At 42.7% G+C, this 27,655-nt stretch overlaps 1 protein-coding gene across 2 annotated transcripts in view; it reads left to right on the top strand.

The window, feature by feature from the left end:
* The window catches only part of ddr1 (discoidin domain receptor tyrosine kinase 1), a 95,667-nt gene that overhangs the window by 19,196 nt on the left and 48,816 nt on the right, over positions 1-27,655 (top strand). For both annotated transcript variants that reach the window (XM_079561309.1, XM_079561310.1), the window contains exons 2-3: positions 13,718-13,866; positions 23,846-23,948. In XM_079561309.1, coding sequence (XP_079417435.1) covers positions 13,770-13,866; positions 23,846-23,948 — 200 coding nt within the window. In that variant the 5' untranslated portion in view covers positions 13,718-13,769. The remainder of the gene's footprint in view (positions 1-13,717; positions 13,867-23,845; positions 23,949-27,655) is intronic.

The following is a 27,655-nucleotide window of genomic DNA, read 5'->3' as shown; positions in this document are numbered from 1 at the left end:
ATTAGCAATGTTCTAATGCTAACGGCTAGCTAGCGCTAGCTACGTCTGCCGTTTTTTCACTTTTACTGAACAATCTGCTGTGAGAAAATATCCATATGGGCCTGAGTAACACTTTATTTATGTATTATAAATATGTTCATTCATATTCCACCAGAAAATGGCTAAAAAGAGTGAAAAACTGTGTTTCCCAATAGATTCTATTTCCCCCTCGGCGAAGCCACGTCCCCTTCTATGACGTAATGCCGTCTGTGTCACTGATTTATTCTGTTTCATGCATGTCATCGACCTCTTTCTATTGAAGAAGAAGAAGAAGATCTTTATTTATATAGGTCAGCCTCTGGTCAGCCTCTGTCTTGCTTTGAGTGAGTGACAGGCGTTTGTTAGAGCAAATACTGAAGCTTTAGACACTAAATGATAACAAAATCAGAAATGTGTAATATGATGTTGCTTTTTTCAATAGTAATAATGCTATAATAAAAAAGTAGAGCCACTGTCTCATCTCCAGAAAGAAGTTTGAGAGCAGCTGTTGATGAACGCATTCTTCATTTGCCAGATCCATAGATAATCAGTCTCCATTTGTGTCTGTCTACAGCGCGGATATGCTGAGCAGTGCAGTAAGAGGCACAATCTCCCCTCTCCTCAGTCTGAAGTAATGCAGGGAATTACAGGACACTTCATCAACGTGGGCAACATAACGTCCTCAACGTAATATTGAAATTGCTGTTTGGAAGAAATGCGAAATTACAGTAACAAGTATATTGTCAATGAGGAAAAAAAGCTGTGGGAATGAAATCACAGTACAGTTTACCAGCACTGAATATAGAGAGAGATGTTTTGAGGGGCCGGTTAAGCCCTTAAAGTGTAATAAAAATCCAAGCCATAATTATTATTGAATTGGCAGACATGTAGGCAAGGTACATACAATTAAAACATGAATAAATCACTCAGAAACATAATCATTATATAGGATGGGTTTGTGCAGCTGCTGCCTGGAGAGAGGGCGTGGCCAAGGCGTGGCTTTGTAGGCTCCCAAGTTCGGGGCAGGCTAAGACCTGGAACTGGAGCAAAGTTTAATACACCATAGCACTTCCCCCCACACCCAGGCTGATCCCATCAACAGCAACTTCTTACAAGGATCTCACGACCTTGAGAGGGCATCAGCCAGGACATTGTCACGTCCACGAATATGGCGAATGTCCAGCGTAAACCCCTGCAGGAAGAGTCTCCATCTCATGAGCCGCTGGTTGGAGTTATTCATAGGACCCATGGCAACCAGTGGGTTATGGTCAGTATACACCACTACAGGTCAGCTGGAGGAAGCATAAATCTCAAAATGTTCAAGGGCTAGGATCAGGGCCAGGGCCTCCTTTTCGATGGTGGAGTAACGGCACTACTCTGGATCTCTTCTGTAGGAGAACATCTCCGGCCTCACTGGTATCCACCGAAATCTTAAAGGAACAGGCCACCGTTTTTTCCATACTGAGATATGTTCTTACCTGAGTTTAGACGAGTTGATGTGTATCTGTCTGGTTTCCAACTTCACCCCTGTTTGGAGCTATAGGAATACATTGGGAGAGGCCATATGCTAACAACATCTTTGGTCGTTTTGCCTGACTGAGCACACACACACAAAGACCACACAGGTACGCATCAACTCATCTAAGCTCAGGTAAGATCATATTTCGGTATGTAAAAACGGTGGCCTGTTCCTTTAAAGGGCTGGCTAAAATCAAACTCATTCCTAACTTTCCGAACATATTACTCACATCCCAATTCTTCACAGGGGCGAGTTTATGAGCACACTTCTCAACTTGCAAGGTCACTTTTCAGGGTCACTGTCACAGAAATGCTCGAACACTTGACGGCAACTTGATGAAATTGATACAAATGCTCTATAATAACATTCCCACAAATGTATCAGGTATTGTGCCTTTAAATGAAAAGCAAGGAGTGCAGAGTAAATTACTTTCAGTTCTCACATGCTCAGCTAAAACAAGTTATTTTCAGCCGGGATTAACACATTGTCACAGCTGAGGCTAGTCTCGCACATTCTGGAAGACTGTAGTTGCAGACAAGCATTATGTGTACGAAAGACATTCATATTTTAGTTTTTCATTTTTTGCCATTTGGTGATCTCCTCCTCAGACCTTGATTTCTCTGGTGTTTTGCTCAGATTTCCCCGGAGTGCTGCTGCTGCCTGGCTGCACAGTGTATGTCCTTACGCCTCGTTTTGCCTGGTCCTGCTGTGTAAGTGAGCAGCTCTGTTCTGAATCTGCTGTTTTTCTTGGTGGAAGCCGAGCTGTCTTAATGAGTCAAGGCACATTCAGCTCAACTACAGCGGTCCTGGACAATGTCTTCCATGTCTCAATGTCTCCAGGAAAACTTTTTTTTTTCTGCTGACACAAACTCTCTGCTACTGCGATAAGGGGGGAAAATATCACTCAAATTGTGATTTTGATTGCTGTAAATCTTTCCAGCCCATCTGTTATCCCTCAGCCTGCGTCCATCAAGGCTTTATGACTCGTCCATTATCACCCGGTGCTTTATAGTGAGTGAGTCGCCTCGTTATTCAGTCGAGGCAAAATACAGTATGTGACGCATCGGTCTCTGATTCAGGCGATGATGTATTAGCGAGGTGGTGACCAATTGCTGGCGTAGCGTTTGTGGTTTCCTGGTAATTGTTTGAGCATAGTTAATCATCGTAGCTCCATTGTTGAGCACCTGCTGTACACTTTCACTGTAGCCTGGCAAGCCAGAAACCTGTCGACTGTTGCTTCCAAAATGTCTTTAAAGTGCATATCATGCAAAAGTTTAAAATCAATGGGTTCTCAAGCGTTGCTATTATATAATTCGTGATTTTAAATGAAGATTATATAAGGATAAGATATAGTGACACTGAGGCACACGGGCCAGGGCTGGTCAGGATTTGGCCTGGAGCTCTCTCCGCAGGCAGCAGTGGGAATGACTGGGAAAACAAATTTTAAGCTTTAAACTGTGTGGCCATGAACACTTGGGTCCAGAACAGCTCAGACCCAATCCCATGTTGGATTATGGGTTCTAGAAATGTGCAGGACACTTTTCCATCCATCCATCCATCCATTTTCTTCCACTTGTTCGTTTCTGGGTTGTGGGGGCAGCTGTTGGAGCTGCCCAAATCACATTGCACCAGCCCCTTATGGCTCCTCCTGCAGGTGGTGGGTCCACAGAAGGACGGCCTCACGATTCTAAGGCCTGTTGGTCTCTCATAAGAGGCTTCTGAACCGCTCTTTGTCTGACCCGTCACCTAGGACCTGTTTGCCCTGGGAGACCAGGGGCACGAAGCCCCCGACAACAGAGCTCCCAGGATCATTCAGGTGCTCAAACCCTCCACCACGTTAAGGTGGCGGTTCCAGGAGGGGGCAGGACACTTTTGTGTTTCATTAATGCGATATAATCCAGGAAGTATATGCTTCAGCAGTAGAAGAAGAAATAAAAAATAATAATAATTTGAACAGGATTTCTTAAAACTGCATGCATGAAGCAAGATACTTCTCCAGGTATGTTGGTATGTTTCTGATGAGGGAACGATATTAAAATTTGGTTAAAAGCTAAAAAAAAGGAAACAATCAAAATGGATAGGATGTGCTGCTGTGATTTGCTATATGTTTTAAAAGCATTGTAACAGGCAGCTTAAAAAAATAAGAATTAATATGGTATATATTATAGTTATTTGTTTTTGGCTCAATCTATTTCCATGATTCTCAACTTGGCATTAAGAGCCATCATTTACCTTCATTGACAATCCGTGACCCACTGTAATTTTGCGATGATACATTTAATACATTTATATTGTCCCTCTGGGATCATTAAAGTTATTTGAATTGAATGAACCCAGAACTATAACTTATGCTTTCTTATACATGATGCAGTTTGTGCACTATTATTCTAAGCCTATCCCTCACCTCAGGAATAGAAATGGTAAATGGTCGCTTTTATAAAGTGCTTCTCTTCACTGGGCACTCATGGCACTTTTCATCAAGGTTTTGAACCCTTTCAAACTCATGCTGCATTTGTGAGGTCTGGCATCGAACCACTGATCTCTGGGTCAAAGGTGAATTCTTTTATTCCTGCCTTTAAATAACAATCAGAGCGAGCAGTGGCAGAGTTGTTTTTTCCATTCACAATGAGGAAATGGCTTTCACTACAAACCAATGACTTAAATGTTTTGTTAATGACGTATGGCCCAAGTATTCAGCAAAAGCAAGAAGGAAGTTGTTAAAAGATAAAAGTCTGAAAGCCCCTGACACATTTCCGTGGTCAAATAATAGCACCCTTGACACGCTTCGTCCAAGTCCCAAAGAATCGCTGTAGTGTCCAGGACAGAGCTGTTCAAAGTCCCGTTAAGTGTGAAGATTAATGAGCGCGTACTCCTCGGCGGGACGCGGAGGGCAGCGGGGCGTATGAGGCAGTGTCCTCATGTCAACGGAAATCCAAAACAAAGAGATCACCGCTCTGTGTCTGTGCAGCCCCCGTTAGTCATGTCTGAGAGAGCCGGAGTGACTTTATCTGGGCCAGACCGGAGAATGTGTTAACAAGAGGGCCATTACAAGTGCAGCAGTGTTTATTAGAAGGGCAGACTTTTATTTATGCGCCGTCCTTGTTTGAAAGGACAAATCAAAGCACTTCATGTTTCCTTATAGTACGTCTGATTTGATCATCTTTCCTATTCTTTCCAAATACAGTACGAGAGGTCTGGGACTTTGATTTACAAACAAATCAAGGTTTATTAGCCTTGATTGGCAGGCAGATTAACCAATCAGAGAAATGCATGGTCCACCTGTATCAAAACAAACATGCTGGCTTATGCAAGTACAAAAGAATGAATAAGAACAGACAATGAATGATCTGTTTCTTTTGAGTGGCTTGGTGATCATTACTTAAAAGCATCATGGGAACACGATATGCCAAATATTGATCATTCTCAATTTTGGATTTGATTTTTTTTATATACATGTAGCTGATTCATGAACTTGGACAGATCTTTTAAACAAATCTCAGCTCAAACGAAAACAAATGACTCATGGCTTCAGTTTCATTTAACACAAAAATCTTCCGTTGTCCAAAACAAGGAGCTGTTTCTCCCAAAGAAATGTCTGTAAACCTGACGATTATAAAGTCCCATGAGGATTATTGAGATTAACGAAAGCAGAGATTCGATTAATTGCTACCTGCAGCAATCAATAACGGGACGAATGACGAATGGTTTGTGAAGGCAAGGCATGTTTATTTATATTGCATATTTGGCAACTCAATGCAAAGAAGAGAAGAGAAGTCCAATTTTGATAGAAATTTGTTCAAAAATAGCTTTGTTCAATATAGTTTTATTTTCCATTCTTAATACACAGTCGAAGCTTAACCTCTTATCCTCCACCTTAACCAAGTGCATTTTCTCGAGTTCAGTTTTACCCAAATCTTTAGGCCAGTCTAACGCCACATTTGAAAGCCTACAAAACTGATCTAAATGGATCTTTTTCCTTGTTCATTGTCATCGTTTTTTTATCACTCTTTTGTTGCATTTTTGAGGAGTTTCTTTTTATTGCATTCTCGACCCACGTTTGTCACTTTTTCATCTTTTTTTGTTGTGTGTTTGAGGGCTGTCACAATAATTACTGTATCAACTGTAATAATCAATAAATAACAGATAAAAAATACTTTTTTTGCGCTCGATATTTATCGTCTGTACTTTTATTAGCATTCCCCCCAATTGAAGTAAATTGAGTTACTTTATATATCATGTTTATTGCAGCTTGTGTGGTATTTTAGGATATGATTGTGCACTTTTAGAACAAAGGTTTAACTTTTATGCCTCAGAGTTGACAGTATCGAGTATTGTTAGAGTCAATAATATCGTTCATCGCGATACTTTCCTGCCTCAATATATCGAACTTCAAATTTGTCATCGTGACAGGTCTGTTTTTTTTTGTCACTTTTTTTGTTGTGTTTTCATCCACATTTGCCTTTCATTTTTATCATGATTTAGAAGCTTTTAGATTTGGGTAAAGGGATTGGAAAATTTGAGAAAATGTGGATCTGGACTGAGTTTGGTCCAGTGGACGATTTAAGCTTCACAACGACGATACTTCCTGATGAATGAGAGCCTTCACAGACAATATCCTTAATCCACCGTCTTACTGTTCTGACCTGGTGTTGCTGCAGTTGTTCAGGTCTAGGTTCAGGTTTGGGAGGAAAACCACACTTACAACATTCAGGCTTGGCATTTACGAAGCGAAGTTAGTCCAGTATTGTGAATTCTTCTGCTCGAAGTGGTTGTGCATTTCTCACATTTTGTGGCCTCACATACTTGAAAGAACATTTGGGTTTTGCTTTGCTGGAACTTCAGAGGTGTCCTAGAAATGCCCCGGGCCGTTGCCGAGACACTTGTGCCAGATTTCTGAGTCAGTCTAATTATAGAGGCCCTGGCAAACTGTCCTCAGTGATGTAATGCTGCTCTGAACAGTTCTCATGTCTGTGTGTGCTGCTGTGGACGGAGGTCAGGAGTTTTACAAGCCATTGTGAATAAACTGATGGACAATTTCAAGCATGAACCCCGAATGGTAAACCTGTTAAAGCACGTATTGAGCAAGTGCAGTGTCTGGGACTGGGAAAAATGGCTCCTAAAAAGTCTGCGAAACCCCTGAAGGCTCTGGAAGTATTAACAGTCCGGTACAGCGCCTGCCCGAAGGCTAGAGTTTAAACAGGTGAAGTGATGGATAAGAAGAGTCCTTTACTTTCTGGACACAGCATGAGTGAAAAATGTCCTCTGCTGTCCCTTTTGTGTTGAGGATTTTCTGGGCCACTCTCAGCTGTCCTTTCTTTTCAGCATTCGAGCCACTGAGCGAAGAAGGAAATTCACTTTTAAAGCAACTCATGAAACTTTCTGAATCATGTTAAATTATTTCACTTTTTCTTCTGTTCACTGCACCAATAGTCATGATTAAGACATAACAAAGGGAAAGACATTCTTCTTATATCATTCAAATGTTTTCCACGTGCTATTGTTTATCACTTGAATGAAGTGTGAACAACTCTGAGTAAACACAAAACAGTGAAATGTGACTTTCTTATACTTTATCTTTAAAGGAACAGGCCACCGTTTTTACATACTGAGATATGTTCTTACCTTAGCTTAGACGAGTTCATGTGTACCTGTCTGGTCTTCCCTCAGTCACGTAAACACAGCACAGACAGCGTTAGCATTTAGCCTCTCCTCCTCTCCACTATAGCTCCAAACAAGGTGAAGATAGAAGCTACCAAGCTCTTCCTTTCTTTCAAAGGGAGAGAGGGATATTGTACATCCAATTACACAATGAAGATCACTTTTTTTCACTCAAACTTGGCTGTAAATACTGTTTAAGTGGCGCTAGCCCACAGTTAGCTTTGCCCGTTAGCCTGTTAGCTTCTTCTTTTCTTCGTAAGTCTATTAGTGTATATTGCGCCTCCGACCCGGTGCAGGAAACCTGCAATTGTGGTTTTCTGGCCAGAGTCACCAGGAGGAGATGAAAGACCCCCCCAACCATCCCCTCAACACTTGTATTACCCCCAGAGGGACTACGAAAAGGCTTTATTAAGGTTAACAAGTTAGTTAGTAATGCTTTAAAGAGGCAATTCTTACAATAAAGCACAAGAAAATCTTTTCAGCTTTAAAATTAGTATGTTCATTTATCAACATGTCACTCTCAGAATTACAGTTTCTTAAAAACTTATATTTACTTGAGTTAATACTATCCACCTCTACTCCAGCCTGAGTAATTATTTGGATGAATACTTTGTTCTTCTCTTTGAGTTATTTTAACAAAAGGAGAGACGCACAGCAAAAATACCTTGTGTGAGGTGCAGAATAAGAAGAGGCAAAACTTTCAATTATTCAAAAAGAGCGTTGCACACTCATATTGCAGATGTCCAAAGAATATCTTTTTATTGTGACGTATCGGCCCTGCGGCTCTCTCCAGATCATGTTTTTCTCTGCACAGCTCCGGCTTACAAAGTATCTCTCAAAACATCGTGACGAGCCTGATCAGTTTGTTTCTCATTCATCCGAAGACTACAAATTGACATCGGGTGCTCATCATCATGTGGTTGCGTTGGCCTGAAGCAGCTGTAGCGTTCATTCGTCCTGCACGTGGATTACTGTGGGGGCAGAGTGTAAGATGCCGCTCCACAGTTTGGCCTCTGAAGAACAGTCCGGGTTCTCTCTCCTCTGAGCCTCCGCCACAGCTGTTCGACACCACTTGACTTTCCCCACAACAATATTCTCGGAGACTGCGGCCACTTTTGTTCCCGCTCAGAGGCACATTTGTCAAACCGTGAGGCTGCTCAGATTACCCTCCTCTTTCTCTGATGTGTGGTCTTTTGATAAGTATGTTTTTGAGTTGTGGGACAGCAGTGTAGGAAGTTATTTGCCCGTCTCTTCTCAAAAGGGTTTGCGAAAGGAGAAGGGTCTGCGATCAAGCGAGACCAGGCTCTTTCAAAGTGCGTTGCCTTTTTACTAGATTAATAAACATCATTATACGTTTTTATCGCTTTAGATTTTGAGTAATGTAGTATACCAGTCTCAATAAAAGAGTCTGTGCCAGGTAGAGGTGGTAACTATAAGGCCCTGTTCATACGAAGTTAAGCTGAGGACTAAACGCAAAGATATTTTATCAATCTAGTGTATCGTCCGTAGGAGCCCGGTGTTTTGGGGGTCTGTAAACTAACATTTTCCAAACTAGGTCCCAGAGTGGAATGATCTCAAAATGCCGTTTACGTGGCGCCATAGTTACAACGTCTCTGCAACTTTTACTAAAACGATGACATCACAGCGCCAGAGTGGTGTCTGTTATCCATAATCTACTGACCTTATAATGACTTTTACTCATGGATCTATGATGGTTTTACTCCGCTCCTCTTTGCTCCACTTCACTCCACAAGCCACAGGTGACAAGTAGATAAACACGGCCGAGTCAGTCTGTGTTTTTGGACTGACAGTAAAAGTCACTGACAGATTTTTCTGCTTTAGTCCCGTTACGTCTGAAGAATAAACTCGCCTCCTCGTCCGTTCTGTAGATCGTGAATCCTTGAATCAGTTTAATTTCCGCAAAAGTTTATTGCGCATACGCCCCATAGACTGTAAAAAAAAATGGACGTCTTATGCTCACTCCTCCCCGTTTACCAGATTGACCACGGCCGTGGGGCAATTCATGGCGGATTTACAGGCTCCCCCTCCCCAGCTCTGACGAAGCATGTTCCTAAAAAGGACATACGGGCGTGATTTTCACCGTAGACTCGGCCCTTGCGTGACGTGTAGCTCGCGCTGCTCCAATGCTAACAGTCCGAGCCTCATTAAGTACGAGATTTCAAAAAATCATATTACGAAAACCAGCCTGGTTTCATATATTGTTATTAACCCAGCGTTATCTCAGGAGGAATGTCTAGCCTCGTCTAGTGTTGAAACAATTGAAACCAGGCTTTAAAGTAGTTTTCTAATGTGTCTAAACTCCAATGCTTTTCAATGGGGGCCTAGCGGCGATATGGAGGTACTGCAGCAACGGCGGAGCAATGGCGGCCCCCACGTTTGTGGTCAAAAAGCAGGGCAGCCAGCGGCCATTGATACGCCCTCTACATCTTGTTTTATTATCTGTGTTAGCGTCACAGCGCCTCACACAGGCCTGGAAGATGAATTGACCTGAGTCAAACCATGTGGACGCACACATTTGCTAAGCTGCTTCGTGCTTACAAAGAAAGTTTCTGAAAATTTAAGCGTTTTGTCTTCATGTGGATATAGCTTAAGCGAGTTTAATACATTCAATACAGCACCAATTTTGAGGATCTCTCTGCTGCTGAAGTAGTATTTTTCTTGAGAACTTATTACATTTACTCCACTACATTTGGAAGATAAGCATGATACTTTCTCCTCTACTAAAGTCTCTGAAGTGTATAAAGTTTAGTATAAAGTATTGTGTTTAGCCAAGTCTATGAATCTTTTACTTGTATTTGAGTAGTATTTGACCAGTACTTTTACTGAAGTTATGAAGTACTTTGACCGCCACTGAAGTCATGCTTTGGCTACCATTATGTTTCAGGTGTGTCTTTGACAGCTCAGAGGACAAAAAACGTTTTTGTTATGCACATTGTGATCTACATACTCTGTTTTCAGCATATGGCGTGCAGTGTGTGTACTTAAGTAAGCAAAAGAGGGTTTGCATTGCGCTTATCACGTCTGAATTTTGAGAAGGGAAACACTCCCATCAGTCTGTGTTTGATGAAAAGTGCAGCTCGAGGCCTCCCCGGTGTCTCTGGTTGCGGACAGCTGCTGAGGACGGCGTGCTCTGCATATGTCTGCCACATACACATTAACACACCGCAGGGTCGTAAGAGCACCACCCTCCACTCGCAGACACACCACTGCACAAAATGAAAGGCTACACACCCAGTAAATTGTCCTTCTGATTATTGATATTGTTTGGAGTCACACTGATAGGACTTACAGTGTAGCATTTCTGAGATAATTTAGCTCGAAATGAGAAAATAATGAAATTTAAAAAAAAATGGGGCTTTGCAAAGTTTAGCTCATTTCAAGCGCAATTTTCTCTCATTGGCAGGTAATTGGGCTTGAAACAAGTAGCAGCATGGATTCACGTCAGAAATACAGTGCGTTTTCCATACCTTCTTGTGAATTAATGCCGGGTCTCGTCTGATCTGAATGCAGGATTGGAGCTGGTTATTAGTACCTGGATGTTAGATCGTGAGGGAACACCGGGGAGCTTCGGTGAGTGGTGTGTGAGATGGTTGTAGTCGGAAAGTCCATCAACATAACTAAAATGAAGATAGATATTCAAGTGGAGATATAAGTTGAAAGGGGGGTGAAGAAATTCATTAAGCAGATTTTGAAAGTCAGCTGTCATTTATTGTGAATTCCGCTCATCCTTTAATGCAACGTGCTTGTAGAGCCTTGTTTTTGCATCTCTGGTTCTGATTACTCCACCCGGTTGGCTCCTCGCTCCCCTCCCTCCCCCTCCCCGCTCTCCCCTGTGTCTCCAGTGTCTGTGCAGCTGTATGTCAGCTGTCCACTGTCCCAGTCCACTCAGGGATGAAGCCCAAACACACGGGGCCTGTGGGACGTCAGACTGGCCTGTCTGTCTCTCCAGCTGTCACTCCCGCTTCAGACCTGCACTTATGAGGCTCTCCTCCCTCGTCCACCACTGGAACATTTGTCCAAGTGTAAAAAGATCATATTAGACCACACCAGACTGCCTTTGCTGTGGGCTTGGTTAAGTTTAAAGTTAAGGTGAACTTTATTGTCCCTGTAGTACCTGGATGGCAGTGTGTGAGTGAGCAGTTCGGTGGTGGTCAGAGTGGCTGATGGCGCAGATTGGCAGCATTGCTTCCATCAGTCTAGCCCAGGGCAGCTGTGGCCACAAACATTGCTTACCACCACCGAGTAGGGAATGGATAACCTGACGCACCAGGCTAATCTCCTCTGTTTATTTGAAACTGTGTTTATTCTAAACTGGAAATTACTATTACTATGCTCACTTTCGTGTCCAGAGGGGAAATTATTGTACATATTTTTAATAGTAGGGGAAACCGGAGTACCCGGAGGAAACCTAAGCAGACATGGGGAGAACACGCAAACTCCACACAGAAAGGTCCCGTAGGTGGGAATCGAACCAGGGACCTTCTAGCTGTGAAGCACGAGCACAAACTGGGTCAAAGCAGCCAGAGGGAAAACATCTTCCCATTTCTCCACAAGTACTTAAACAAAATGCTGAATTATGAATATATTTTTCTACCGACACTTGGAGAGGAGCTAATTGTTTCAGCAGCCCATAAATACTGATAAAACAGACAACGATAACCAGGAAGTTAAAGCAGTACTAAGTAACGTGTTTACCTTAGTAAATCCTTTTTGTAGTCCCTGTGGGGGTAATACAAGTGTTTATGGGATGATTGGAGGGTCTTGCATCTCCCCCGGTGTCTCTGGACAGAAAACCATGTTTGCAACTTGACTGCCACCGGTCCGGAGAAAGCAATACACACTAATGGAATCACGAAGAAGAAGCTAACATGCTAACGGGCAGACCGTGTGGTAACACCAGGAAGCCTGGGGTGAATGTGGTGTGTGAGTGAATGGCTGGTGGTGGTTGGTGGTGGTCAGAGGGGCTGATGGCGCAGACTGGTTGACTCACTGCCAGTCAGTCTACCCCAGGGCAGCTTTGGCTACAACAGCAGCTTACCACCATCGAGTATGGAGTGAATGAATAATGACGACAGTGTAGTGCTTTGAGAAACTTGATAATACAAGCTTGCGCATTACAAGCCTGTATTACATTATTGTAAGCCATTATTATTATTATTATTATTATTATTATTATTAGACAACGGCTAAAAAGAGTGAAAAATTGTGATTCCCCCATAAGCCACGCCTCCTTGTATGATGCGTTGACGTCTGTATCTATATAAGACTAAATCATCATTAATGCGCTCTGAACATCCATGAAATAATTGTGTTTTGTTTCTAAGCAGAGTTTGACATTGGAGAAACGCATTCATTTTTTGTTCAACATGATTAAAAACATCAAATTGGGATCGATATGAGGGGACAAAAATATGTTAATTTTGTGGCATGTCGCCCAGCCCTAATGTGTTACCAAGCAGAGATTATGCCCTTAACTCTCGGGTCACTGGCACTGTCCTTCTCTTCTCTCTCGTCTCATTCTTTCAGTCTGTTGGTTACATTATTGAGAAAGCACAGGCCATTTCTTACAGGCTGCTCCAGACACACTGATTCCAATGAAGTCAAGATGCTTCATATAGGGAGGAATAGTCATGTAACTGGACTGGGTTGTTATCAAGGATGTTTTGCTTCTCTTCTTACTTATTGTGGTTATAGGTCATTGAGAGAAACTGGCTTAGTGCAGACAAGAATGTGTTGGGGATATAGCAGTTCAGACTCACTCCCTCGGGTGAAGCTAGAGTTTAAATACCAGCATGGTTTCCAAGTCTGATCAGATGAGAGAGAAAATGCCTTGGAGTGAGAAGAGAGGCGACGCATCCTCAACTCAATGACTTTGAAAATCTCTTCCGCGACATCCTACGCTGGTCGGAGCTGGGAAAAAGGGAAAAAAAAGAAAAAAAATGCTGTAGTTTTCAGCATTCTTCTGCCAGAGAATAAGTAGCAGTGCATGAAAGCTGCTTTTGTTTTGCCGTGTCGTTCGGTTCCTGTAGGGCGAGCTTTAATATTCAGCCTGGCACTCACCACTGTTGAAAACAAATGAACATGATGAGAGAGAGTAGCTGCGTGCTTTGGCCTAAGTGCAGTTATTGATGAAGACGTAAGCTTCTGATTAGAGCGCTCCCCGAGGCCTGAACTGTGTGGGAGAATTGAGAGTGTACATCCGTATGCAAATGATCAGCGTGCTTTGATGGCGTTTCTTCTCCCAAAATGGTGGGATAACTGCAGGCATCCTTTGCGTGACGCTGCGGCCGTGGCACGCTCCCCTCCGTGAGCTGGAGCGACTTAGGAGAATAATGTGCTTTTTATTACTATCAATTGTAACTTTTTCCCTTTGTTGCTTCTTTAATGCTACTTATACGACTATTTTAAACTTTTTCACATTTTCGGTTAAATGCGAAACTACTTTGTGATAACAACATAATAATGATCCTGAAGTGTTTCTTTTCTCTCTCCCTGATGCAGGTATGCCTGTGGCGAGTGTGGCGTCTCCGGACAGGTAACCGGGTGAGTCGTCATGGCCTGTCCCGCTTTGCAGCTCTTCCTCGTTTCCCTGGTAACTGTTCTGCCGGCAGCAACAGCCTCCCAAGACCACGAGTGGCACTTCAACCCAGGTATTCAACTACGGCACTCGACACTCAGACTCAGAGCTTGGTCAGGGGTAGGCCATGCAACTAACTCCATTATGACTATTTCTTGCCAATGTCAAACCGCAATTGCTTTTAGCCGTTATTCACTTTGCAACTCCACCTTGAGGCCTTTACTATGCTTTGAAATTAGTGCTGAATTACGTTGAAATGGTTTCTCTGTATTATTTAAAGCAGAACTAATCTTTCAGACATTAATCTGAAAATTAAAGCAGTACGTAAGTAACTCATGCCCCTAGAGGCCATAAGTGCCACTGTGGGTGTTGGAGCATGTTGCGTTTTTTTACTCACTAATTGCCCGTGAGAGTAAATACTACGCTGACAGAAAAGACAAAGAGAGAGAGGGATATTGTACATTGTCCAATAAACCAATTACACAATGGAGATGATTTTTTTTCACTGAAACGTGGCTGTAAACACTGCTAAAGTGGCGCTAGGCCACAGTTAGCTTTGCCTGTTAGCTTCTTCTTCGTGATTCTATTAGTTTGTATTGCGCGTCCGACCTGGAAGCAGTAAATGTTGCAAGTGTGGTTTTCTGGCCAGAGACACCAGGGGGAGATGAAAGACCCCCATTAGCACTTGTATTACTCCCAGAGGCACTACGAAAAGGATTTATTAAGGTAAACAAGTTAACAAGTTAACAACTCTCCCCACGATAAAGCCTACTTCCAAAAATATGTGCCAGAGCTTTTGGAAGTAGTATCAGCTCAGAACTCAGGTATTTCAATTGTTCAACTTATACAAGTAATAGCGCTTTAAAAGAAATAAAGTCACACATTTTCTTTTTCAGCTGCATGTTCTTATTATAAAACAATGGGACGTTTGGCCGTGATCGTGCAGCCCTGAGATTCCCTGTCCCTGTGGTCTGACATTTCGTCCACATTCTCCGCTTTAGTTAAGGCTCTTTCTCTGCAGGCTACCAGCAGGCTCTCCAGTGTCCTGTCTCTGTCTGCTGTAACAGGAGAGGGAGATGGCTGGGCGGTCCCCCTCAGGCTCGTCAGTAACGCTAATGCACCGGCACCCCGTGAAAGTGCCAGTCAAAGCGTCCGGCAACGAGGGCATAAAAGGCTTAGCAAATGCGCAGCCAGCCAGGTGTAACCAGAGGAGCAACAACTGCAACTTTCAAGTCACTGTTTTGATCAATCACAAAGAGGCTGAAGATATAATGACCTCAGCAGCAGATAAATTAAATCAACACTGCACATTAGTTACCTCATGTTGAAATATTGTGCGTCCGGAATAGTTTACATGTCCCGATTTGTAAAGCGCTTGAGTCATTATGGTAGACCCAGCTTGTTTTTGCAGTCACGCGTCTCAAGGGCTTAGCAAATGTCAGGTGAGCTAGAGGAGAATGGTCGCAACCACTTCAGTCTTCCAAGCCACTGCTTTCATTAATCACAGTCAGTGCGGCCCTGAGGGTATTGCATTGGAAGCCGGACTGACCGTTGATTAAACACACTTTCACTCTGCAGTAAGTCTCCAAGTTTTACCTTGACAGTTTGTGTGAAAAATGACAGGAACGAAAGGACGAGGAGAGTGAGAGAGAGGGAGGGGGTATATTGATAGATTGCTAGCGGCAGATGGGGCACTGACTCGTGGCGGGAGATAAACTAGAAACCGCCGAAAAGAAATTCATTTCACTATGTTTTTGTTTTGGCCTTTGTTTAGAGCAGCTCATTTGGATCAAATATGTAAACATAGTCTGTTTTTGAAAGAGTCAGGGGTAGACAAGTTTGCCTGGTGTAGGGCAGATTTTCTTCATTGTAAAACGATCAAGGGCCGAACCTGCCAATTTTAGCCCAAAGTAAAGCATCACTTTCTGCAAATGCCAGTGCTGTACTTAAAGTGATAGTCTGGAAGTTTTACAAATTTTATAAAAAGTGCAAAATCTACCACCTGGTCTTGCATTTTGATGTAAAGTAAGTAATAATAAATACATATTATTTTTAGTAAAGTCTTGGGGTCCTCCCGCGTTGACCAATGAGGCAAGCTTTCCCTGAGAACCAGCCTGTCAGGTCCAATCAGGAGAGAGGGGGAGGAGCTTGATCGTTCCTGCTCCCCTCTTTTTGCAAACGAAGAAGGGCCTTTTGGTTAAAGAGGGGAGGAATTTGATTGTTACTTTCACATTTCACTCTAGCTACCTTCACTTTGCAAACGTACAGACTATCACTTTAATATGTGACCTATTGTGAAATTTTGAAGTAATTGACAATATTTCTCACAGTACTTTAACTTACTCTTTGATTTGTTTAATACTATTTCTCAAAATCATCTTGGGGGCCTGATGTTCTATGTTGCCCACCTCTGGAATAAATAATAATGTTACTACTATTCATTTTTTGCTATAATATGCGTTCTAAAAAGACTCCGGGGGTTTTCATCAGGCCTTCTGTCTGGCTGTGTCATCGGGGCTGATGGGAAGTGGAGTTCTAATGTGCTTAGTGCAAGATATTCATGGACAGATGATAAAATAAGTAAGAAATCATCAACAGAAACGATCATGCAGGCATTCATACCATAGTCACAACCTCAATGATCCACACATGGATAGATTTGGCCTTTTCCTTTTTCCATAAACTAAACAAAATGTCGCTGTACCATAGCACATATGGTGACGTTGGTGGTGATATTATCATTATCATAATATCAGGTGACGCAATATCCATATCACTAAAAGCCAGAGAGTGTATTGCAATATTGTTAAATCTGCGTTTTAACATATCATGTAATGCTAAAGTGGCATCGCTTGAGGACATGTTGATGGAGTAAACTTAAAGTGAATGTTTGTTGGAGGCTCGTGGCGCTAATTCTGCTTCTGATTGGACGAGACACAGACGGATATTCATGACATTTAACTAACTTTAAAAGCAAAGTAGGTTTTCATAAAAAATACACAATTTTCATGTCATTTTTGCTCTATTTGAGTCTGTGTTTACTTGAAAACGATTAATCGATTACTAAAATAGTTGTCGACTATTTCAATAATCAATTAGTTGTCGATTAATCGATTAGTTGTTTCAGCGCTACTGTATTGTGTTAAAAATGTAAATTATTGCAATAATACCACAATTTCAGTTTCTTCTCATATTATCCTCCCGTGCAGCTCTAGCATCAAGTTTGGAGATGTATTTCAAAAGCAGTGAATCACTCGTGTCCTCCATCTAACATTATTTCATCAAAAGTCTAGAATGTCGCCAACATAACCTATTTTGATACCCAGGGAAAAAAGCTCGACACTTGATCATTTACGGTGCCATTCATTGAACGTCAGAGTATAGATTTCTACAGCCCCGGCCACTGATGATGATGTTGGATGTAATAAAAGGGCACCTGTCTCCGGGCGTGGATGAGCAGTGTGGGTGCATTTGTGCTGGAGGCTTCAGTTTGTGGAGAGCGCCGCATTCCTCCGAGTTGAGTCACCGACACCCACAGCCCCCGCATTCTGTCGCCCTCCGTGAGCGTACGTATCTCTGTCCGGACCAGAGGCGGCCGGGAGATATACTGTCTCTGCAAGATGATATTGAAACTTGTTTAGGTGATATGACAATGTAAAGGTCATGTATTATGCTTGAACCGAGCTTATTATCTCCAGTTCAAAGTTACTTATATCTAAAAGCTTCTCGACCGGGGCTCACAGCCTCTCGGCCAGTGTAACGCCTCATTGAATGCCCACTTTGGACTCAATGTTTTGCCCATCCACTACGACAACGACGGCAGATTGTGGATTATTCCTTACCTTTACCCGTCCTGGGGCTGACACGGACCAGGCAGCACTGGGAGAAGGTTTGAGTTGGGGCTGATGTGAGAGAGTGGAGCTGTTGGAGTTCAGTTTCCATCTTAAATATTCACTTTTATCTTTTGTTATTTCATGGTTAAAGGGACTATACAGAGTTTAAAAATGTTAAAATTAAGTATTTTCCTCCCCCTACATGTTTCAGCAATGTCCTAATGTGTAGAATGAGCCCAGACCTGTTCACCACAACTGCCTCTAAAATCCTGCACTGTCACTCAAAAAGTTGTTAATTCGGGTCTGAAGTGCCGTCATGCACGAGCTTAATATAGAAGCTGCAGTTACACGTATGACCTAAGGTGGCAGTAGTGAGTACAAAATGGCCAACTTGAATCTTGCTCCTTTAAAATAAAAAACACATTCTCCTCTTCACTCCAGAAACGGGAGCTCTTCGGACATCCCATGTCTGTTTACTATGAACGGCTCATGAAATGGGAAGTTTCTTGAAACCGGAAAATAGCGTATATCCAGGTTACTCACAGAAAATCCCAGCCAGAAAATCCAACTGCCATTTTCTGTTTTTTATAATCGGGAAATTGTGTTTATATGATCAAGGACAAAACCGGAATACTAAAAACTCCCGAAAATAACCGGGAAACTCGAGCCCTTGCAAACACGCCCTTTTTCATTGCCTTTTGTTGCTTTTCTTACACTTTTTTGTCACTTTTTTTGTGCCTGTTTTGTTGCTTTTTCATCCACATTTACATCTCGTTTTTGTCGATATTTTGACTTTTTTTTTTCTTTCAAGAAGCTTTTGAAGTTGGGTCAAGTCAAACTGGAAAAAAATGCTCGGTTGAAATGGGGGTTAAGAGCCTAAACCTTATTTTGAATGTCTTAACCTTGATAATCATTACAAACCTACTCCTGCTGCTGTGGTGGAAATGGAAAAAGTTGAAACTAAAAGCAATGATTGATGATGCAAGAAGACCCCAAGTTTGGTGAAGGCGACTAGAGCTGGTTAAGTACAAAAGTTAAGTAGAAAAGTATAGATGCAAAACATAGAGCAATATCTGACCGTCCTTATCTAAATAATCTCGCAAAATTCCTCAAGGCTTCATTGTCACTACTGCCCATCCCGAGCCAGGACCACCCCCATCTCCCATCCCTTCCACTCTCTCCTCCTGACTGGCTCCAGCAGATAGCAGTGTGGAGGTAATCCCCGCCTGGGACCACGCTGTCTGGATCAGGTGATAAAAGCCCCATGGGGGAGTGAAGTCAGGCCTGATATCTGAGCCCCGTCTGTAACCTCTCTGCCTCTAATGGAGAGAGTGAGGCAGGAAAAAAAGCAGCCAAACTTCTTATTACTCTATGCCACTGTCAAATTAACACGTGCAGAAAACAGAAAGAGAAGCTTTGGTTTGAGGTTACAGTGGGGAAACCAGCTCCAGGGTTCTTCATTTGGCAGATTTTTGAGCCAAACGCCGTCCTGTTACCACATTACTGGTATTGGAGCGGGTGACGGTGGGGAAGTGTCTTACCCAAAGGCACAAGAACACATGTGCATGGGCGGGAATTAAAGTCACGGCCCTCTGATTTAAAAGAAAGCTCAACAAAATGAACCACACTACCAGCCTGGGAATACCCATGCTGCTGTGTTCAATCATTTCGAACTTCACAGCCGCCTGGGGACCATGGTCGAAATCTTTGCAGGGATTTGAGGACCAATCACAGAATGAGGAGGGACGACAAGACGTGCTATTTGACATACGGAAGCTTGTAGTTTGTTTACGGGGGGAAAAATAAGGTTATTTAAGGATCCAGCATGACAGCAGCAGACACGACTCCACCTTTCGATCAAGCTTTAGGCCGTGTTCTAAATAGTTTAGCTTATAGTAGGTGCATCTTACGTCATCGGATACAATTAATAGGCTTGGCTCTGGCTACGTGCAGACACATATGATAGACATTCATAGCGCCCAATAAACAGCCATGGACGATCGTAAACCACACCTCTCATACGAGAAGATGAATTGGTGGTCCCCAAACTAAATATCACTTGCGCTACCACACAAATGATCAAGTATGGCTTTAACCTCTTAACCCCCACCTGAACCAACCACTTTTTCAGTTTGGCTTCACCCAAATCTAAAAGCGTCTTGAAAAAGCAAGCAATAAAAGTGTGACAAAAAATGTGACTAAAAAGCCACAAAAGAGCAACAGAAAAGTGGCAACAAAGTGACAAAAATGCAAGGAAAAAGGTCAGTTCTAATGAGTTTTAAATTAGGCCTGTAGGTCTTAGCTTTCAAATGAGGCGTTACACTGGCCTATAGGCTGTGAGCGTTTAGATTTGGGTATAGCTGAACTGGAGAAAATGCACTTGGTTAAGTGGGCGGCACGGTAGCGCAGCGGTTAGCGCCTCCGCTTCACAGCTAGAAGGTCCCGGGTTAGATTCCCACCAGAACGGGGCCTTTCTGTGTGGAGTTTGCATGTTCTCCCCGTGTCTGCGTAGGGTGTCCCCTACCACTAAAAAACATGCACACTAGGCCAGGATGAATGATGTGTGTGAGTGAATGTATGGTGGTGGTCAGAGGGTCCGTTGGCGCAGACGTGTGTAGTCGCAAAAGCGCTTCTGACAGTCTCCCCCTGGGGAAACTGAAGCTACAAACGTAGCTTTCCACCACCGAGTATGGAGTGAATGTACAACTGTCTCATGTAAAGCGCTTTGTGACCATGTCTGTGAAAGGTGCTATATAAATAAAGATCTTCTTCTTCTTCTTAAAGGAGGAGTTAAGAGGTTAAAGGAGCTATCCTTGATTTTTTTTTTTCTGTTATTGGAATAAAATTTGTTTTGTTTTGTTTTTCGTCTCCTGGTGATACCTAGAATACTTGCTCGTTTGATGAAATAAGAAAGTCCATCTTTCTTACCCTATTTACAAAGACATTCATCTGAAATTAAGACAAATCTGGGTCAAATGTTATACTAAATCTTAACCTCTGAAGCCCCACCGGAACCAAGCACATATTCTCCAGTTCAGCTTTACCCAAGTCTAAAAACGTCTTGAAAAAAGTGTCAAAATAGCGACAAAAACTAGGATGAAAAAGCAACAAAAAAGCCACAAAACACTGACAAAAAAATGTGATGAAAAAGTGATGAAAAAGTGATGAAAACTAAAAAAGCAAAGAAATAAAGCAATGAAAATGCAACAAAAATGTCACAAAAGCCACAAAAAGCACGACAAAATATGACACAAATACTACGAAAAAATGAAAAAAAAGAGACAAAAGAGTGTTGAAAAAGTACCAAAAAATCCACAAAAGAGTGACAATAAGGTGACAAAAACTTGGTCTTCGCTTCCAATTGACTGGCCTACAGGCTATAAGCTCCAGTCCAGAAGCTTTTAGATTTGGGTAAAGCCGAAATGGAGAAAAAGTGCTTGGTTAAGGCGGAGGGTAAGAGATTAAGAAATTGAAACCTCAGTACTTATCATGCTCAAATTGAGACATTTGAATGAATCTAGATTATTTTTTGGAGTGTGATTTTGGACTAAATGTACTTAGTTTTTCTTTTAATCTGCTTTATCAAGTAAATTACAGTCACAAATAAAGATGTGTTTCCTTTTGTGTGTTCAAAAGAGCGAAGATTTACCCCGAGCTCTGACTAAAGAGAAAACAGGAGTAATGGTTTCTGTGTTTTCCGACTGGAGGAGTTACTGTAAAACACTGCTTGGCTTCTGAGAGGCTAAACAAAGTTCTCCCACTGTGGATGATGTCATTCTGGATGGATCTCAGCTAATCACAGTTTTGAGTGGAGTAATAATGTGAAAACAAACAACATATGGACAGAATCATCGGAAAAGCCAGAGTAAATCTTTAGCTCTCACCCGCAGGAGTTCACATAGTTAGAGAGAACTTGATTTGCTTACAAAGACGTTTCATTATTTTGTAGTTAAGCGCCTCTAACGGTGCAAGGTGGGTAAGTGGTTTGCCTCACTGCGAGAAGGTCCCAGACCGGATTCCCAGACAGAGTTTTCTGAGCGGAGTTTCCATGTTATTCCCATGTTGATGCGTTGATGACCAAAAAAAAAAAAGCTTTCTTGTCGTCTCATGATCAGAAGGTCGGGCTCGAATCCCAGCTCATACAGAAGCACACTGTTGTTGTGTCTTTGGGCAAGACACTTCACGCACCTTGCCTCCAGTGTCTTCGCACATTGGTGTATGATAAGAGTGAGTGGTTCCTTGTTGTAAAACGCTTCAAAGTGAGTGCCTGATGTAGGTGGAAAAGTGCTGTTTCAATTGAGATCATTAGACACTGCAGGTGAATAGGGATTTTTTTCTAATCAAGATGTAGATTACGGACATGATTATGTGAAAAAATGTATTGCAAGTTTTATGTTTTCATATAATATAACATAATAATAATGTCACATATTTTTGGCAGCAAAAGCTGAATGATGGATGGGGCCAGGGTTAAATAAGATGTTTTTTTGGTGGAAAAATCTGTAAAAATTTAAATTTCGCCTTGCTTTTTAAATTCAAAATTTAACAAATCAGGTTAGGGGTTAGTTATTAAAAAAAACATAAAAAAAAAAAAAACATTAAAAATTCCAAGACTGGAATGTTTGGAGTCTGTGGTGCTACTTATGTGGAGATACTTGTACTGTCGCCATAATGTGAGAAAAATGCATTTTGAGAAAATGGCTTTTGAAATTACTATTTTCCATATAAACCTATGGAGAAACATTGAGTGAGTGCAATAATCCCCACCCCTCGCTCCACAACAAGGACGAGAGAATGAACTATTTTGATCCTTGTGAAATGAATTGACAAATAAAATCTTTGAATCTATTTATCTAATTAAACACGTTATTGTCAAGATTAGGTATTTTGTTTGTTTCCAGGTGAAAGTTTGTATGTCAAGAGAACGAATTAGCCAAAAAAAACCTGAAACCATTTGCCTGCATTGTCTCCAGCTGATGGGAGAGTGTGACCTGTGTGCAAAGCCTTCTCCAGCACATCCCAAAGATTGTCAATGCAGCAGCAGTAACTTGTTTACCTTAAATCCTTTCCGTAGTCCCTCTGTGGGAAATACAAGTGTTAATGGGATGATTGGGGGTCTTTCATCTCCCCCTGGTGTCTATGGCCAGAAAACCACAATTGCAACTTCGCTGCCTTATGGGTTGGAGGCCCCAATACACACTAATAGAATCACGAAGAAGAAGCTAACGGGCAAAGCTAACTGTGAGCTAGCGCCACTTAAACAGTATTTACAGCTGGAAATATATCTCCATTGTGGATTTTAATTGGATGTACAATATCCCTCTCTCCCTTTGTCTTTTCTGTCAGCGTAGTATTTACTCTCACGGACAATTAATGAGTAAAAACCGTAACATGCTACGATACCTGCAGTGGCACTTGTGGCCTCCAGGAGTATGAGTTACTTAATTCTGCTTTAAGATCTGGACTCTGTGACTCTCTCTTGCTCCCTGAACCACTCTTTCACAATGTGAGCCCAATGAATCCTGGCATAGCCATTTTGGAATAAGCCCGTGCTGCATCAGGGAAGAAAACCACTGATGGAATAATCCTCTTAGACACATAATGTTGCTGAACCTAGACTTTACAGTGAAAGTCTGGCTCCTCTGGGTGAGCGATGTTTCAAACGCAGAGGATCAGTTTTGCTACGGGGTCCACAAAGTATACCTTAACTGTGGATTTATTCAGCTCCAACCCGGCATCCCACTCTCTAAAGGTGACTAAATTTAAGAGCAAATAAACCTGAGTGAATGTGCAACACTTTCCCTGGTTAAAGGTAATGATGCAAAACAATGCAACAGCTTCTTTTTTTTTTTTAACCTGAACTCATTAGTGCCAGTTTCCCCCGAGAGACGGAAGAACAGACAGGAGGGAGCGGGTCTTCTCTCTCTTTCTCACTGTGTGCTAGTGTGGTTACGAAGCATGAAATCCACAAGTTTTCCCACAGATAATGTGCCAACACCATTTCGCGTGACCAGTAAAGTCTGCTGACAATCGCTTGTAAATTCACAGAGTTTCCCTTGAAGCTCTGCACAGATAAATCACTCACATTGTATCAGGGGCTTAATGTAACAAATGCACCTTGTCTCATGGTCCAAATAAAAATATACTTTCTGTGCCAAGGAATTTGGCATCTTTGATACCCATGTGTTAAAGTCTTCCTGTGCTCCATGTGTCTCACAGCCCAGTGTCGTTATGCTCTGGGGATGGAGGACGGGACCATCCCAGACTCGGACATCAGCGCCTCCAGTGCCTGGTCCGACTCCACAGAGGCCAAACATGGGCGGTAAGTTTCCTTTTCATCCTTTTCCATATGTGATGTTTCTTTGCATTTGTACCCGTCAAAAGTTTGGAAACGCTTTTTTATCTTTTGTTTTTCCTGTTTGACAATTTGACAATTTACATTGTAGATTCTCACTGAAACCATTACTTTAGGAATGAATACACATGGAATGATGTTTTAAACGAAAAACTTTAACATAAACTGCTTTGCAGTTTTGACATTTTCTCAGTGAGCTTCACAGTCACAGAAATGGTTTTCACTTCACAGGCTGTTAAACCATCTCAGGCCTGAAGGCCCTTTCACACCAACGCGATAATCGCCGGTTGGTCCTGGTTGGGTTTTGGCGGTTTTGGCCGATGTTAGGACGCGTTGGCTTTGTGTGGACCAGGGATCAGCCCTGGGTCTATAGCCTGTCCGTCCATGGGAGTGGATCTCTCTTTCTGTGGTTCTCCCCTGGGTTTTTAAGTTTTTCCTCGCCATGCTGGAGAGTCTAAGGACAGAGGACGCTCGTCGCCACCTGCTGCCGATGCTTATTTGGACATTATGTTTGCCTGGATACTTCATTCACCTGAACTTTACATTGTCATATTTACTCCTCTGTTTTATTGCCTTAATGTTCAGTGCAGCCCTGTGAGGCAACACCATATACAAAACCATTGATTGATTGATTGATTGATTGATTGATTGATTGATTGATTGATTGATTGATTGATTGTTTGATTGATTGATTGATTGATTGATTGGACAGTCGGTCCGTGGAGGTCGGTGAAGGCAGTTTTGGCCGATTGCGTTTGTCAAATCTGTGTCTCTCGTTGCCGCACTAGAAGGGTTGTGATTGGCCAAGTGTTACCGGCTGGCCAGCGAATCAGCTGGATATCAGAGCGAGAACTTCTTGTGCTAATTTTGCCGTACGTGCTGTGCACTGGTTTATCAACTAGAAAACCCAAAAATTAAATAAAAGTTGGCACCAAAAAAATTTCACACGCTCTAGTGTTTAGTTGGAGCGTCTTAGGCCTTTATTACAGCACATGTTCACTGTGGCATTGTTTCAAAAAGCTTCAGCAATGTCAAAACAGTGTTGCAGACATTATTCACCAATATCCAAGTCTTCTCCAGCACATTCAAAGATTTTCAAAACTCTGTGGTGACTGATCCACAATGTGAGCCCGATAAATCCTGCCATTGTCATCTTGAAACGTCCGTGCCATCAGGGAAGAAGAAATCCATTGATGGAATAACCTGTTCATTCAGGATGTTCAGCCCATCTCATTCTTTGGGCACATTGTTGCTGAACCTGAACCTGACCAACAGCAGTGACCCCAGATCAAAACAGTTTCATATTTATTTCAGAAGTGGTCAGTAATCATCAAGAGTCAGCCAATAACTGCATAATTATATTGATGCACCAATTCTGTTGGTTTTATGCACATTCAGCAGTACAGGCCATGCTACTGGCAGTTGTCATTGCATTTTCTTTTACAGTTTAACGTTCCAGAAAATCTTGGCTGCCAGGTACAGCACTCAACAATATTAAAACTTTTCCCGCGACCGAACTAAGCTTCAAAGATTTCTATAAATGATCAGGCCTTTTGAATGTTGGCTAAAAATACAAGTACGGATCAAGAAGTGTACTTTTGCAATATGCTCGAAATGAACAAAAGCTGGTTTCATTTTCTCTGCTCTTCTGTGCTTATCCGGCTGTGTGTGTTGCCTGAAATGTGAGGGGGGAAAAAAAGCCTAATCTTGTAATCGTAGTCGACCTCGGGAAACAAGAGAAAGGGAACCAAACAAAAGCCGACTGTACTATGCAGAATCCTCACTGCTGTTGATCGTAATGCCTCTCGTCACCGAGGCCCATCAGCTTAAAACATGGCCCTGAGAGCACTTCAACATATGGAGATAGCTTTCCTGTCGTAAAATATCACGATCAGAGTCAAAAAAATGGATATGGAGTGAAGTGATTGGCTTGTTATCCAAAACCGGACGTAATGACGAATAAAGATTTTGGCTCTGATTCTCAAAGGCTGCGAAGAAAGAGGGAGAAAATGCGTTCCTTGGCAGCTCGGTGTGCTGTAAGCTAATCTTTGTTGGAGGCTTTTAGCTTTGCCCTGCTGCATTCCTCCCGTCCCATGCTGTACTGTCCAGTCCTGCTCTCCATCCCGGGACACTTTGGGAAATCGCACACGTGTAGATAGGTATCATCTGACGGTTCCCTAAACTTTAAAGCATGACCTCACCAACAGAACAGAGAATAAAGAATGGAGATGATTAAAAAAACAACAGTCTGCGTCGAGTTGATACAGTGATTTGTTTCGGCGGTTCGGAGGAACAGCTTTATCTGCGAGAGAGGGCCCACAGTGGTCACGGTGGTTGGGGTCTGGAATACAGATAAACACTCCAGGGCACTGGTGCTCAACCTGTTTGCAACAAGAAGCACTTCGTAAAGCATTTGTATATCAGGACCAAACGAGGTCTGAAACAGGTTTAAACCAGGTCAGAACCAGAACTAGAAAAGTACAAGTACCAACAAAAGCTGAAGAATAGTTTGCTTTCGGGTCAGACATGTACCCATAATGCTTTGGAGACGGTGACTGCACTAGAGACACGTTATTGAGGACTATAGCACGTTGATTTGATAATGTTTAGAAAGTTGGGTAATATTTAAATTTGTTAGTTTTTAAATATTCCTTGTGATTTACCCAACACATCAGCCTTAGTATAGACCAGTGGTTCTCAACCTTTTGGAGCCACGACCCCCATTATAACAGTTAAAGGGGTTCGTGACCCCCGCTCGGGTCACACTGTGAGAAATAGAAACATTAGCTTACACAATTCTTTAAAAAAAATAAAGAAAAAACACAAATGGCTAAAATGAAAGTCATCAAACTACGAACAAAAAATGGCACTCTGGTAAAATAGCAAACACATGCCATAATAAAATATTGGATTATATGCTAATGAAAATATGGCTATTTCATCTAAATGATCTGGCGACCCCTCAAATTTGTCTCGCGACCCCCAGGTTGAGAACCTCTGGTATAGACAAGGGGTTCACAAACTTTTTAGGCTGTGACCCCCAAAATCACTCAACTACAACTCTAGATCCATCCATCCATCCATCCATCCATTTTCTTCCGCTTTATCCGGGGCCGGGTCGCGGGGGCAGCAGTCTCAGCAGAGATGCCCAAACTTCCCGATCCACGCACACCTCCTCCAGCTGTTCTGGGGGGACCCCGAGGCGACACCAGGCCAGCTCGGAGACATAGTCCCACCACCGTGTCCTGGGCCTTCCACGAGGCCTTGTCCCACTAGGACATGCCTGGAACACCTCCCGCGGGAGGCGACCAGGAGGCATCCGAAACAGATGCCCGAGCCACCTCAGCTGGCTCCTTTCGACGTGAAGGAGCAGCGACTCTACTCCGAGCTCCTCCCGGGTAACTGAGCTCCTCACCCGATCTCGGAGGGTGCGCCCAGCCACCCTGCGAAGGAAACTCATATCGGCCGCTTGTATTCGCGATCTTGTCCTTTCGGTCAGGACCCAAATCTCATGACCATAGGTGAGGGTGGGAACGTAGATCGATCGGTAAATCGAGAGCTTTGCCCTCCGACTCAGCTCCCTCTTCACCACGACAGACCGATACAGCGACCGCATCACTGCTGACGCCGCACCGATCCGTCTATCGATCTCACGCTCCATCCGTCCCTCACTC

Source organism: Gobius niger (assembly GCF_951799975.1).
Source record: "Gobius niger genome assembly, chromosome: 8".
Classification (NCBI taxonomy): domain Eukaryota; kingdom Metazoa; phylum Chordata; class Actinopteri; order Gobiiformes; family Gobiidae; genus Gobius; species Gobius niger.
This window is presented reverse-complemented; position numbering and strand designations above follow the sequence as displayed.